The 14,263-nt window shown below is 52.3% G+C and overlaps 1 protein-coding gene across 1 annotated transcript in view; it reads right to left on the bottom strand.

Moving 5' to 3' along the window:
- Plekhd1 (pleckstrin homology and coiled-coil domain containing D1) overlaps nucleotides 1-13,095 on the bottom strand; it is a 36,745-nt gene extending 23,650 nt beyond the window's left edge. The window contains exons 1-6 of the mRNA XM_015490567.2: nucleotides 12,524-13,095; nucleotides 2,677-2,770; nucleotides 2,214-2,303; nucleotides 1,987-2,063; nucleotides 1,150-1,241; nucleotides 131-183 (exon numbers count right to left, since the gene is read on the bottom strand). Of these exons, the coding sequence (XP_015346053.1) occupies nucleotides 131-183; nucleotides 1,150-1,241; nucleotides 1,987-2,063; nucleotides 2,214-2,303; nucleotides 2,677-2,770; nucleotides 12,524-12,672 (555 nt within the window). The 5' untranslated portion in view covers nucleotides 12,673-13,095. The remainder of the gene's footprint in view (nucleotides 1-130; nucleotides 184-1,149; nucleotides 1,242-1,986; nucleotides 2,064-2,213; nucleotides 2,304-2,676; nucleotides 2,771-12,523) is intronic.
- Nucleotides 13,096-14,263: the final 1,168 nt, after the last annotated feature.

The raw sequence follows: 14,263 nt of genomic DNA, 5'->3' as shown, positions 1-14,263 counted from the left end.
AGTCGCTGGGTGTCCAGCCCCCCACGTCTCTCCCTAATGCTGGAAGCACGTGTTGGGAGACAGCAAGTGAGGCTATTAAGTGTTAAGGGGAGGCAGTGACAGAGTGACAGTGGCCTCCCTGTGCACCTACCTCTCTCTGCTCCCGCTGAAGGCAGAGTTCTTCTGTCTCTTCCATCAGTTTGTCTGTCAAGGCAAGCACACCCTTACAGACTGCTTTCTCACAGTGGAAGTCCTGAGGCAGGTGCCCAGGGTGGTCTCCATCATCCCCAGCATCTCCCCAGGAAGAGGTCAGCACCCCTGCTAGCCAAGGACTGGTCCCGCTTCCCTCCTTTCTGGGTATCATTCCTGCTTCATGCATTCACAGGGCCATGACAGGGCCTTGTCCTTGGGAGCTCAGGTGAGTCCCATGCATCCCCCAGGGCTGCTGTGGCTGGGCTGGTCCTCAGCTCCACCCCCGCCCCCCACTGCCTGCACTGGTGTCCAGCTAGTGGGGAGGGCAGAGTCTTAGTGGGAAGGGGAACCATGCTGGGGCCCAAGTGCCTAAGCGGGCAGAAGGGGAGGGGTCCCAGGCAAAGCATTGAGCCCCAAGTCTGCCCATCTTCTCTCTCGGCATAGGGGCCTGGAGCCCTGTGGCCAAGTTCAAGGTGGTCTTGGCGTGGGGAGGGTTTGGGGTGAAATGTGGGACTCAGGTGCCCAGGGTAGGATAACTGCATCTTCATTTAAGGAGCCCTCACTGCAAGCCCTACATGAGCACCTGCAGCATTTTCTCATGGGACCAATGAACCCGATCTCCATACCACCTCTGAAAGCTGGGGACTATCCTTATCTCCATCTTAAGGAGGAGGAAACTGAGGTTTAGAGAAATGAGCCACCTAAAGACACAGAGAGCTGGTAGGGAGAAGATAAGGCCAGGTGCAGACCCCCGACTCCTGGCCACCAGGCTGTTCTCCCTCCAGCCATGCTGGCCAGAAGGACATTTGTCTCTCCATAAAGCCCTCCAGGTGTGGAGCTGGTCTCTGGTTCCTCATGGCCTGCTGAGTCCCACCTGGACACCCACCCTGGGTCCTCCACCAAGCCCCTGGCTACAGCTTAGGCCCCCAAGTGCTCCCACTAGGGAACCTCAGGTTCCAGTCCACCCCTACAGCCAACCTAAATACTCTTGCTTTTCCTTAGCCAACTGCAGCCCCTGGGCCTCCAGGCTTTTGATCATGGCTTCTCCCAGCTGAGCATTCTTCCAGGTCCTGGGAGTGAGGGCAGATGGCACAGAGGAGAGAAGAGGAAGAAATAAGATCGTTAGACCACGAGGATCTAGGAGAAAGAGCAAGTGCGTGTTTTGTACTCGCCTATCCAGAAACTCAGCTGACTGTCACTCTAGCACCCAGGGCTCTGGGCACGCCACCAGTATGGATCACTTACAGTAACTGGAGACTGGCCCAGGCTGCAAAGTGGGCCACCAGGGACCAAGAGCACTTTCAGAGCAGGGAAGAGATTTCTTCCCAGGCAGCTTCCTATCGCCTGAGTACCCGTCACCAAGCACGAGGCCACATGCAGGATGGGACTCAAGTATTGTTTATTGGATCAACAGTGTGATCCAGCTCAAATAGGCAGGTGCTAGTACAGGGATTTATGTGCAATTGGACATTGTTGGGCACTCACTCTGGTCCTTGATAGGAGGAGGTGAGATAGACATTAGCAAGTACCAAATACAATGAGTAATTGATGCTGGATTCACTTCCAAGAGCTGGAGACACACAGTGTTCATGTCTGCTACCTGTGACCGTAAATACTTTCCAAGCTCACTTGGGGGACCCTCAGAGATGCTCTAAGAGCTGGCTGCCTCCTCTCACCCATCCTAGCCAACTCCTACAGCCCTCTCAGTGTCCACGAGGATCCCAGCAGAGAGTCAGGGAATACATGGTGGGCCCAGCCTGTCCCCCGCCCCCCGAGTCTGGAGCCCCAGATGCCCTTCTGGCTGCGAGCACTTACACCTTTCCAGACTCCTGGAGCATCTCCAGCCACTGCGTCTGTTCAAACTCAGACTCGGCAGCCAGCAAGACATTCCCCTGCCAGGAAGAGGAGCCATGGGTGTGCTGAGAGATGGCCCCTTGGAGGGTCATGGAGGCCCACTCTGCTCCCCTACAACACAGTCCTGGGCATGGACACCTCCCTGGGCCAGGCTGATTTTCCCAGGCCGAGGGGAGAGCTTCACTTACATGGAAGTCCTGATGGGAGATCTTCATAACATAGGGCATGCTGGGCTCTTCCTTGGCCTCCACCAGGCAGCCCCCAAGGGGTATGACACCCTGTGGAAGAACCAGAACAGGCAGCCCCACCCACCCAGCTCAGGTCACTTGGGGCCTCTGGGGATAAAGCCAGGCTCTGCCAAGACCTCCAGGGTGGACCTGACCTTGGGGCTACTGAACCTGACCTTGTAGCTGCTGGGAAGAGGCCAGAACTGACTCTCAGAGGGAAGAAGAAGGGCTGGGGCAGGCTCCAGGGTACAGGAAAGTTGGGGTCGAGCCTGGGGGGCAGGGCAGGGGGTCTTGTGCCCTGAGAGAAAATTTGCTTTCCAGACTCCCTGCTAGACCACTGCAAGACAAAGGACAGCCCTCCAACATCCCCTGACATCTCCTTGGGACCCTCCCCCACTGTGGCCCTGGGGAGGGGCCACCTCACCTTAGGATGTATATTGAAGTATTTGTTGGTTTCAAAGCTCTTTTTTTCACTCTCAGAGTAGTAAAGCAGAAAGCTCTCTTTGATAATGAAAAACCTACAGCGGTGAGGGGGAAGGAAGGGGAGAAAGAGTTAGGCCCTGGGGGACAACAAGAGTGCCTTTGTAGCCCTGGACTCACAGAGGAGACCATGGGGCCACCAGCTTATGCTCCTTGCATGACCCTAATTATGGAGGTCATGCTGCTTCACCCAAATTGCCCTCCCTCTGCTCCTCAGGGCTGGCTGCCTCTATCCCCTCATCCCACCATCCTAGGTACAGCAGGACACCTGAAGTCCTTCCCCCTCAGGTTCCGGCACCCCTTGAACTATCATCTCCAGTTACTTAGAGTCTCCTCCAGGTAGGATAGGAGGAGGATAAAAAGACACATGACTCCAAGGTGAGTCTTCTGGTGTAATCTTGAGAACGTGCAACCAAAGGGAATGGGTACAGGTTGTTGGGGCCACATCTGCAGCGCCTGACACCCTCAGCGGGACACCTGTATTCCCTTTTGTCTCAGACTGCTCCACAGCCTCCTTCTGGGACTTAGGATCCCTGGACCTTGATGCTTTCTGAATTTTGAGGAGGTGCATCCTCAATGCCAACCCCCAGGGCCCTGTCCTGGGGACTCTTATAAAACTAATGATTGAAACTAACTTTGATAAGACACCAAATGCCCCACAGGGGAAGATCCAGTTTGGCCTCAAAGCTCCTGAGGCTCAGAGACACCCCAAGTGCTGGCTCCTTCCTCCAGGGCCACTGTTGTAGCGATACGATATGAGCAGAAAGTAGGGAAGATTCTGAGTTGTTGAGTGTGTGTGTGGGTGTGTGCATGGAGGAGAGTTCAAAGCAGGGGTATGTTGGACTGCTAAGATGGACTCCCAGTAGCCAACAGTATGACTCTCAGCTGCTGTGCATTCAGAGACACAGCATCAATGGCATGACATTGGCCAGGGAAAATACAATGAAAATAAAAATCAGAACCTCCCTGCCCTCCTTACCAAGAGCCACTGCAGAACTTCAGTGACCTTCTGGGCCTCCCACAGCTGACTCTGCCTGTGCTCAGCTCTCCCACCACTTCTACCCTTCAGTGTCTCTGTGCTCCAGGGGAGTGTGGAGCCCGCTACCTCCCCGCTCCTTGCATGACCCTGCAAATAGAGATCATGCTGCTCTACCCAAAATGCCCTCCGTCCGCTCTTCATCTGGCTGCATGCTCCTCACCCAATGCTGACATCTGGGCCCCTCCTGCACTTGCAGGGTACTTGGCACTCGGCACCCACTGCCACAGCCTACATGCTCTGCTTGTCCAGAGAGGGCTGCTAGTTTCCTGGAGGGTGGGGCCACACCACTTCTGTCCCATGGACTGAAGTGGGTGTGCCCTGCTTTTTCCAAGGGACCTCACAGAGTAGGTGAGAACATGGGCTTCAGCAAGCAACAGACCTGCCCTTTTCCAGGTGGGTTGGGAGACCCTTGGGGAGGTAGCACAGCTCTGAGTCTTAGTTTCTTTGTCTATAGAGCTGGGGCGAGAACACTGACCTTATGTGATTATTGGGAAACAAAATGAGCCTGTGCTCATCACTCTGCCAGTTGGCGAGGACCCAGGACACCTGGCATGAATATGTACCTCCCCATATAAGGTGAGACAAGCAGCACAAGCTGCCTCTATCCCTCTCAACAGCTTCTGAAATATTGCTGTGTGCTGCCTGACCCCACAATTCACATTGAAGCCCTAACCCCAAATGTGACTGTATCTGAGGTGGGAAGGTAATTAAGGTTAAATGTGCTAAGAGGGAGGGGCCCTGTTCCTCTAGGCCTGAGCCTTGACAAAAAGAGGAAGGTTCTCTCCTTTTTTTCTGGCCCTCTCCCTCTCCCTTTCCCTTTCTCCCTCCCTCTCTGTCTCAGGCTCTCTTCCTCCCTCTTTTTCAATTTCCCCTCCCCACTGCCCTGTGCAGAGAGTTGGCCCTCTGGGAAACAGAAAGAGGTCCTCCCAGAACCCAACTCTGCTGGGTAATGGGGTGGGGCAGGGGTTATACTAAGCAGGTAGGCAGAAGAAGCTTAATGAAGAAGGTGAGGGAAGACGGGAGGTGCTCCAGGCAGAAGACCCGCAGATGCAAGGTCCTGAGGCAGGAGCATGCCTGGCTCTGGCAGGAACTGCAAGGCTGAAGCAGAGGGAGCAAGACCAAAAATGGCTGGGCCAGGTCTTGTAAGGCCCTGTGGCTCTGGTACTGAGACTAAGGAGTGAGCCTACATTTCATTAGCTCTTACCACAAATCATGCTTTCCTGTGAGCAATTACCTCTGTTAATTCCTTGAACACTCACAATTACCCTAGGAAACAGGTGCTCCCTGCATTTTAAACAGAGAGGTGACATGACTTGCTGAAGGTCACAGGGCTACTTGGTAGAGGCTGTGTTTTTCTCTGAGTCATGGAGGGCTTTGAGCAGAAATGACGTGGCCTGATGTACAAAAGGCTTACCTGGCTGTGGTGTCAAGGACAGATTTGGGGGAGGGGGCAAAGAAAAGGGGACGTGGTAAGAGTTGCCGCCATGCATGATTAGAAGGCAAGAAAAGATCGAGAAGATGGGAGTGTGCAGCTATCCTAAACTCAGGCCTCGGTTCCCTTGAGTGCAGCTCGAGGGTAAGTAAAGTCACACAAAGGCTTAGAAGACCGTGGAAAGATTCAGGACGTGTTTACTTTTCTTATGACTATTAGTGTTTATTTTCTGAGGTTCCTGCTGGGGTCCCCCTCTGACCTCCTCTCCCATTTGTGCTCACACAGCCCTGCTGGAGGGAGGCTTGTCTGCCCACCCTAGTCCTTAGGACCCTCCCCACCTGCCCCTTTGGGTTGTGGGGAGCCCAGTGAATGTGGATAAGGGTGTGTCAGCATGGCTGCCTCCTCTCTCGGTCTTAAAGAACAGAATTTTTACCTATAGATTAAGGAACATTTAGAAGGCAGCAAGATGCTCACTTTGCCAGTTGTTTTATTGATGTTCCTTTTTTTGGTACCAAGGATTGAACTTAGGGGCATTTAACCCCTGAGCCACATCCCCAGCCCTTTTTTATAGTTTATTTTGAGACAGTGTCTCACTGAGTTGCTTTGGGCCTCGCTAAGTTGCTGAGGCTGGCTTCGAACTCTGGATCCTCCTGCCTCAGCTGCCCAAGCCGCTGGGATTACAGGTGTGTGCCACCGTGCCCAGCATTGACATTCTCTTATTTAGATTTCTCACCAAAACTGTAAGGGATGGAGGTGTGTTGTTTCTATTTCACTGAGGCACAGAGAGATTGAGCCACTAGTAAGTGGCAAACTTAGAACCCAGTTAGTTGTCTCTGCTGACCAAGCCCAAGCGCTCAACTGCCTGTGCCCTAGGCTTCCTCATCACTTATGACCCGGAATTGTTCACATGTATCCCTAGAGCTGATCTTGGCAAAGGAACTGCAAACTCCTGCTCAGCTCAGCTCACAGAGCATTAAGGAATCACCTCGATGGGCAGGTGCTATGCTATACCCTGTGGCAAATGAATCCCTATCCTCAAGGAGCTAAGAAATGAATGAGGAGAGAGAACATAGAAATCAATAATCTAAAAAATAACTAATGTCTATCAAGCTCCATATGGGTGTTAATTCACTCACTCCTTACAAGAGTTAGGTGAGGAATCTAGAGCGCAGAGAAATTAAGTAATATGCCCCAGATCACACAGCTGGTAAACGCTAGGAAACTTGTAAAGGATGTAGGGCAACATTGTAAAACAGCAGGGTACACTGCAGTAATACAGAGCACCGGGAGGATCACTGTGACATTGTCAAGCACCAAAATATGTGCCATCAGAGTCTGTTTGTATCAGGGTACAGGAAGAGTGCCCAGCAGGGGGACTGAATGGTTTAGGGGCCCAGCCAGGGGAGTTCTCTGAGAGGCTTTCATAGCTGAGCAGGGTTCTGATGAGTAAATATAAATATCTTAGGAATTTGGGAGGAAGTAGAGTGGGGAGAGAGAGTCCAGACAGAAAAGAAGGGAATAAGCAGAAACTAGTGTGATCCAGGTCATCAAAACATGTCTGGTATTATAGGCAGATAAGTCCAAAAGGGGTGGCCAGTGTTCGGGGGTGGGGCCACTAAGGAGGGAGCTAAGGTCAGAGACTCAGAGCAGAGTGGGACTTCTTGCCGACAGGGAAGCTGGCAGTGGGTTTTAAGCAAGTACTGTGAGGTTAAATTGTAGTGTTAGACATGGGTGGGGTGGGGTGGGGTGGGGTCTTGAGGAGACCATGGCCACGTAAAGGGACAACTTAGAGTTAACAGGAGATAAAAACTAGCAGGGCTTGTTGAACAATTAGACCAGGGCAGGTGATGTGAGTCTGGGGAGACACACAGGATTCTAGTTTGGTTGACAGGATGAACATAGAAGCCATCTATCATAAACTGGGGAACCAGGAGGGGTTTTATTTTATTATTTTTTAATTTTTTTGTAGTTGTAAATGGACATAATGCCTTTATCTTATGTATTTATTTTCATGTGGTGCTGAGGATCGAACCCAGTCCCTCACATATGCTAAGCAAGCGCTCTGCCACTGAGCTACAGCCCCAGCCCCCAGAAGGGATTTTCTTAAGTTCAGTCCTCCTTTCTCCCACCCTTGTGCTCTGAATTCAATAAGGTCTCAACCAGAGCTTTATGGTTAACATTGGGTTCCTGAGAGATCCACCTGGAGCTGAGGAACATGCAAGCACCTTCCCAGTTGGGAGGGTCCTGTTAGAAAGGTCAGTCCACTGGATGAGCTCCTTGTGGTTTCGAGATGCAAATGCCCAATTTGGGAGTAGGATCTGGGAGGGACTTTGTATAACAAGAGTGAGAGAAATTTAATGTTGGGGCAAAAATTGAAGGGCAATGGAGTAGAGGAATAATGGGGGGAGGTGCAGAGGAGGATCCCGAGAAGATGCAAGAGTCCTACAGGGTCAAGAGAGGGTGGTGGACACAGTGGGCTTGAGAAACAAGGCAGCTAAGACTCAGCATGAGGGTGTTTACACCTCTATAACATAATGTTCCTCTTCCTTCTTGGTGCCAAACCTGCCCTTCAGCTCAGCCTGCTAGACCCATGACCACCTGGTACAAGAGGCTGGGGTTCATGTGTGGCAGTGGGAAAGGGTAGAGGAGACTGAGGAATGAACTGAGTCCCCCCTCTGCTAGTGCAACAGAGACACCTACACCAGCCAGCTAGCAATTTATATTCAGGGAGTCTGGGTTTAGAGCCTCCAGGTGGGAGCAGGAACATGGGTACAAGATGTAGACTCCCTGTGGCATTTGATCTTGGGGCCAAGGTTACCTCACTTTCAGGAGGGCAAGAGCCTGTGGAGTTAGGTGTGGGTTACATTTCCCAGGAAGGCAGAACATCCAGTCTGGCCGCACAGACTTTCAGAATATGCCCAGCCCTTACTCCCCTCAATCTGAGTTCCTCAGACCCCAAGAGTGGGTTTGGGGGTTGAAGCTGGGAAAGGACAGCTTATCAAGTGTTCTTACAGAAGTGGCAGAGCCCCCAGTGTTTGTCCCTTCTTGTCCAAAGGCCTGTATGCTCAGGGGATGCTCATCCTGACCAAGGCTGCTTGGCTAGCATTGCATCTGAGACAGCAGGTTGGTTGGCAGGGGGAGCATGTCGGCTCCTGGAGAGATCAAATTCAAAGAGGTTCAAACAATTTTTTATCAGAACTCTTCAAACAATATAGCAAAGGCATGTTCAATGCACCAAACACACACTACTGTGGAGACGCTGATAGTGCCCTACCACCTGGTTTCCACTCTCTGGGGTAGACTCAAAGCACCTCTAGAATCATCTGTGGAACACAGTTTAAGAAAACACAATTTGAGCTGGGCGTGGTGGTACACGCCTGTGATCCTAGCAGCTCTGGAAGCTGAGGCAGGAGGATTATGAGTTCAAAGTCAGCCTCAGCAACTTAGTGAGGACCTAAGCAACTCAGTGAGACCCTGTCTCTAAATAAAGTATTTAAAAGGGCTGGGGATGTGGCTCAGTGTTAAGCACCCCTGGGTTCAATATCCAGTACCAAAATAAAACAAAACAAACAAACAAAAAACCCCACCTCACCCTCACTTTGTAGATGAGACACGGGGAGCCAGTTAGGAGATGTACCACAGCCTGGGACACACAGCTAGTCAGTGGCAGAGCAGGGACTGGAACTCAGAGCTCCAGCCTTTCAGCCTAGCTTCCAGTTCCACCATACCCACAGCTGCTCTCAGAAAAACTACTTTCTATGTTCAAGTCCCGGATGTAGGAAGCTGAAGTGCCTTCAAGCTTGGGGTCTGTCCCACCCCCTACCTGCCCTGCCCCCCCAGCTGAGACTCATTTTCAAACAGGACATCAACAGCCACTAAGGGAAGGAGTGGGAAAGAAGTGAGGTTTGTTTGCACAATTAACTCACTTGACTCCAGTAGACCTGTCTGTCTGGGCAAATCTGACCCCATTGAAGCCTGAATTAACGGGTGTGTCATTTCATTTTATGGCTGTGTGGTTCAGAGACTTTGCCCATCTCCTTGATGATGGGTAGAGGGATCTGGAGAGACTTGACAAGGCACATTCCCCCTGCCTCTGTGCTCCAATTTTCCTTCCTATCAGTGGGTATGGGGAATAGCAATCCTGGGATAAGGAGAAGGTAATGTTTTCCCAGAGAGTGAAAAACACTATGAAATCTTTAGAATAAAGTAAGTCGCTCACTACTTATTTTCTTGGGGAAGACACTGTCCTCCAAATCCCTCTCCTTCACCAATGCTGAAAGAGATTCCCTGCTCTGTCACCTCCCCCCTATCCTTTCCACCCACACATATTTGCAGGAATCCCGACCTTCCAGCTGCCTCCTGGCCAAGCCTCCGCCCCCTCATGCTGCCACTCTGAAAGAAGTTTGGAGAATACAGGTTGATTATTAAGAGGGAGTGGGTGTGGCAGATTCTTGAGCCATGTCTGCAGATTGCAGATCTGCAACACGTAGGTGCTGTTTCCGTGGAACTCTGGGTACCTGATGGGCACCATGAGTCTTCGCTCCCTGGGGCAGAGATCTACCATTCTGCCCGATAGGGAATTGCTACCGGGCTGGTTCTCAAAGGCCACCTTACAGCAGGGTGGAAGAGGGCACTGTCACAGGAAAGAATTGGCTGGGCCCTCTTCATCAGGGGCTCTGGTCTTAGGAGGCATTCATTTGGGAGAGAGACTAGAGTGTTGGATGAAGTATTGAATCTGAGAAGCCTCTGGCTATTTGAGCTGACCCTGGCTGAGGCTGGGACTCCCTAATCTGTTCCCCTTGTCTCAGAGCTTCCCACATCTGGGCACCTGCATCACCACTGCTCACAGCTTAAGATGAGGACAGAGTTATTGAATCACCCTCTAAATACCTCCCCAGATTCCCTTCCCTCTGCTAACTAATGCTTTTGATTCCCTTCCCCTTCTGTTGCCTATGGGAGAATAGAATGTGGATTGGACTGAGCTCAGGGTGTCCTCCCACCCCAGGAAGGAAGGGCTGCTTGGGTAGTGGGGGCTGGAGGCATGCTTCCTAAGGCAGGCCCCAGGGGAAGAGGGTTTATAGAACCCAGCCAGCCCCAGGCAGTTCTATCCTGCCCACTCATTATTTATGCAGTACTGACAGAGCCTTCCCAAGCCCTCTCTCCTTAGCTGCCCCGCCAGGGCATCGACCGCTCTGCAGTGGCAGGCCAGAGCTGCCTTGTTCCCAAGCTTCCCCTGGCTGCTAATTAGCTGAGGTCCAGAGACTCCACCTCACAAATGGCAAACTGGGGCGCAGGGGGCCCTGCTGGGAAGCAAGAGGGGGTTAAGTGGATCATCAGGCCTCCCCCACTCCCCAGACCCACCCAGGCTAGCTGTTGCGACTCAAGGCTAAATCTGTGGTGTCCGTGTGTGTGTGTGTGTGTGTGTGTATATATATATATATATATATATATATATATATATATATAGAGAGAGAGAGAGAGAGAGAGAGAGATAGTTCCAGAGCATGAAACAGAGGTCATGGACAGAGGCCTAGTGTGGGCAGGTTTCCTGAGCCCCGAGGAGTGGGAGTCTTTTCCCAGTGGCAGCTCCAGAGGAAGGAAGTGAAAATCTTCTCTAAGGGGGTTAGAGGGCTAGACTTGGAGCTGTATTTGTGGGTCACATGCATTGTTCTGATTTAGACTGGATGTTTTTTACGGTGGCTGTGGGGTTCACTGATGAGATTCTCTGGGTACCCCAAACATATCACTGTGGTTAAATTGGGGAGTCTACCCTGCATGCTTCTCAGCCCCCAAATCAACTGTGGGTCCAGGTCCCTACTGTAACTATAGTGGTAAGGGGGCCCAGGGGACATGAGCTGGGGGTCCCAGACACCTAGCATTTACTGGATGCAATGAGGTGAAAATACCTGGCAAGAAAAGTCTTGGCTGGCAAGACTCAGAGGCAATACCTGGGCCAGCAGCCAGACCCAGTGGAGAGGAGTGTCTGCTGCCTGGAGCAGCTGAGGCAGAAGAGGGGAGGGGACATTCTGCTAATGGCACTTGCATCTCAAGAAGACTTCCCACCCCCACTCAAGAGCCCAAGCAGAGACAAGCTGCTCCCCACCCTCAGCGGCTACAGCTCAAGCAGTTCAACCCTGGAAGCCCCCTCATACAATCTTCGTGCTGCTGCAAACCTCCATTAAGAGCACCAGAGGTAAGAATTTTGGAGGAACTCAAGGAGTGCGTATTACATTAAATCTCAGAAATCTGTCAAAAGTAATAAAAATACATAAAACCGGGTATGGAAAATGTGAAATGCTGTCCACAGCTTCATTTGTTCTGCAATTTTATAGGAATATTAAATTATTCATCAGAATTGAACATCAGAATATGATCTGTGATCCTAAGAACATCTGAGGCCCCTCTGCTCAGGATAGACTCTTGGTATAGGATGGGGAAAGGGTATATAGATGCACCCCTAGTTTCCTGGAAGGGTCACAACCTCCAGGGAGGGGCTGTGACAGGGTCTAAAGTTCTCTAGGCCATACAAGTAGCAAATCTCAGAACCAAAGTTGGCTTGAGGATAAAAACTGTGCAGAAGATGGCCCATGGCACCTGAGGCCAGTTTTGGGAGCTTCCTGCAAGCCCAGAGCTATAAGATTCCCCTTGTCCCAATACCAAAACCTCCCAGGCCATTTGTTAGTGGAAAGTGGCTATTGACTTCTGGGGAGTACTCTCTGAGGGAGGATGAGGAAGCTGGTGCTGAAGGAAGCTGGGGCTGCTGTGGATTTCTCCATCCACCACCACTTCCAAAGGATCAGTCCTTTGAGCAGAACCAATGTATCCCCCCCCCCCCATCCAGGTGGGGATGGCACAGACTTTTCCAGGCCCTGCTCTCTCTCTCCTGGCCTAAGTCAGAACCTGGCTCAATAGTGTTCCACCTCTAGCCAGCAACTCTAGACCTGGGTGTGGAAAACGAGTTTGCCAGTAAAGATCCGGAAAGGTGTCTTGTGGCTGAAGATGGGGCTTCTCTTTGGAGGCAGAGTCTGGCACAACTTGACCTGCTACAGCCCTGATCTCAGCCCACACCCAGGCTCCCCACTAGGGACTCAGTTTATTTCACAGAGAATCCACTACCTCCCCCAGGCGGGTGGTCCCACTCCAGCTCTAGCAGCTAAGATCCACATCTTTCATGCGGAGCCGGTGCAGAGTAAAACGGAGCAAGATCAAGGTCACAGAGGAAGGCAGAGGCGGGACAGTGACTGGAAGTGATGGGAGGTGTCCTGAGACCGGGAGCTCCCTTCCCCGGTGGTGGTGGTGGGGCTCTGGGGACGCACTCACCTCCGGGACCACTTGGCTGACGGCCTCCCGAAGGGCCGCTTCCACAGCACCCCGTAGAGCTGCACTTTGGTACTGATGTCCAGCGCGTCGGAGTCGGCCTGCTCTAGGGACGGCGAGGGCGACACGGAGTTGGACTTGGACGTGAACATCCTGCCTCAGTCGGGCTGACCCCGGCCGGGCCCACGCTCTCCCCGGGGGCCGACAGGGACCGGGTGAACGGTGGGAGGCAATGGGGGTGGCGTTCGCAGACGACTCGGGGCACCGTCGGGGCGCGTCCCACCAAGCGGAGATGCCNCGGGGCTGGCAGCCGGCGGCTGGGACTAGGCTCGGGATTGCCGCGGGCCTGGCGGGAACTCCGCGGGGAGGGCAGCTCAGACGCGCGTCCGCAGCATCTCCCCCTCCCTCGGTGACAGCCCTAATTCTGGTGTCCTCGATTGGCTGAGAGTGGCAGGTGAGCCAGCTGGAGGCCGACCCCGAGCGCCAATCAGGGCGGGCGCCGGCTGGAGGGCCCTGCTCCCGGCGTCCGGAAGGTCCCGGCGGGTTGTGCGGCCGAGGATTTGGCTACAGAACCTCCCCACCGCCACCCCGGGCGCCCAGCATTCCTCCAGTTCCCTCTGGCGTGCAGCACCTGCATCGAATCACGGGACGAGTCGCTTTGGGATGGGCGGGAGTCACTCTGTAGAGACCTACTCCCCAGTGGGCGGAGGAGAGGAAGGATCTCGGGCGTGGAGTCAAAGAACTGGGTTTGAGATTACAACTCAGACTTTGGATAGTACTGTAAACTGCAGGAGGCTTGATTTTTTTCACCTGTATAGCGGTACCTTTTGGGGCAGACCGGTGACCAGGTAAGACTTCGATAAGTGCCTAGGTGCTCGCCCCAAGAGGAGGCTCCATCAAGATTTGGTCTCTGCCCGGCCTCTCTTGTGGATTTCGCTTTGCACCGCCGCGGTCGCCTCTCTCAGATCGGATTTCTTTTCCTGGAACTTGGTTGCCTGTGTCGGCATTTGGCACTCAATGCTAATCTCAAACTGTCAGTGCAGTTTGTGATTTATCTGCGCGCCTGGCCAATACTCCCTAGGGATGCGTGTTCCATTCATTTCGGCTTTCCTTGGGGTAGGTATTTAGTGACTGTCTCACTTTCTGGCCAGGCAGACAATTGCCCAGTCCCTGGGGAAGGCCTTCCTCCCAGCGGGTGGAAAGGCTGGGTTAGCACTGCGACTGACTCTTCAAATGCACGGAGTTTGCGCAGTTAGACGCAGCTCCTAGACCGCACAGTCTACCTTCCCCAGGCTGAGGAGCTGGCCACAAGTCACCATTCACTTGTGCCCTTGTTTCCCTACTCAAGGTCTCTGATTCCTCATATGTGAGATAAAGATTGTAACAGAAACTTGGAAATGGGTAGCCTGATGGCCAAATTAATATACAGATAGACAGACATATTAACTTGCCCCAAGTTTAAAAAAAATGAGGTATACTTAATATATTGTAAAATGAACAGATCTTAACTACTCATTTGGTGAATGTATACACCAAATAATGTATACACTACATACATCATGTAACCACCAACCAAAGCAAGACACAGAACATTTCCCTCATGCTAGAAAATTCCCTCTTGCCCCTTTGTAGTCAATTCCTCAGCACCATCACTACAATCACTTATCACTCTTATCATCATTTTCACATCATCTTAACATTTTTGACCTGAATGCCTAAGGGGTACTCTCCAGAGACCTGCCT

Source organism: Marmota marmota, unplaced genomic scaffold, assembly GCF_001458135.2.
Source record: "Marmota marmota marmota unplaced genomic scaffold, marMar, whole genome shotgun sequence".
Lineage (NCBI taxonomy): Eukaryota > Metazoa > Chordata > Mammalia > Rodentia > Sciuridae > Marmota > Marmota marmota.
Note: the sequence above shows the minus strand (reverse complement) of the source record. Positions and strands in the feature narration are given on the sequence as shown.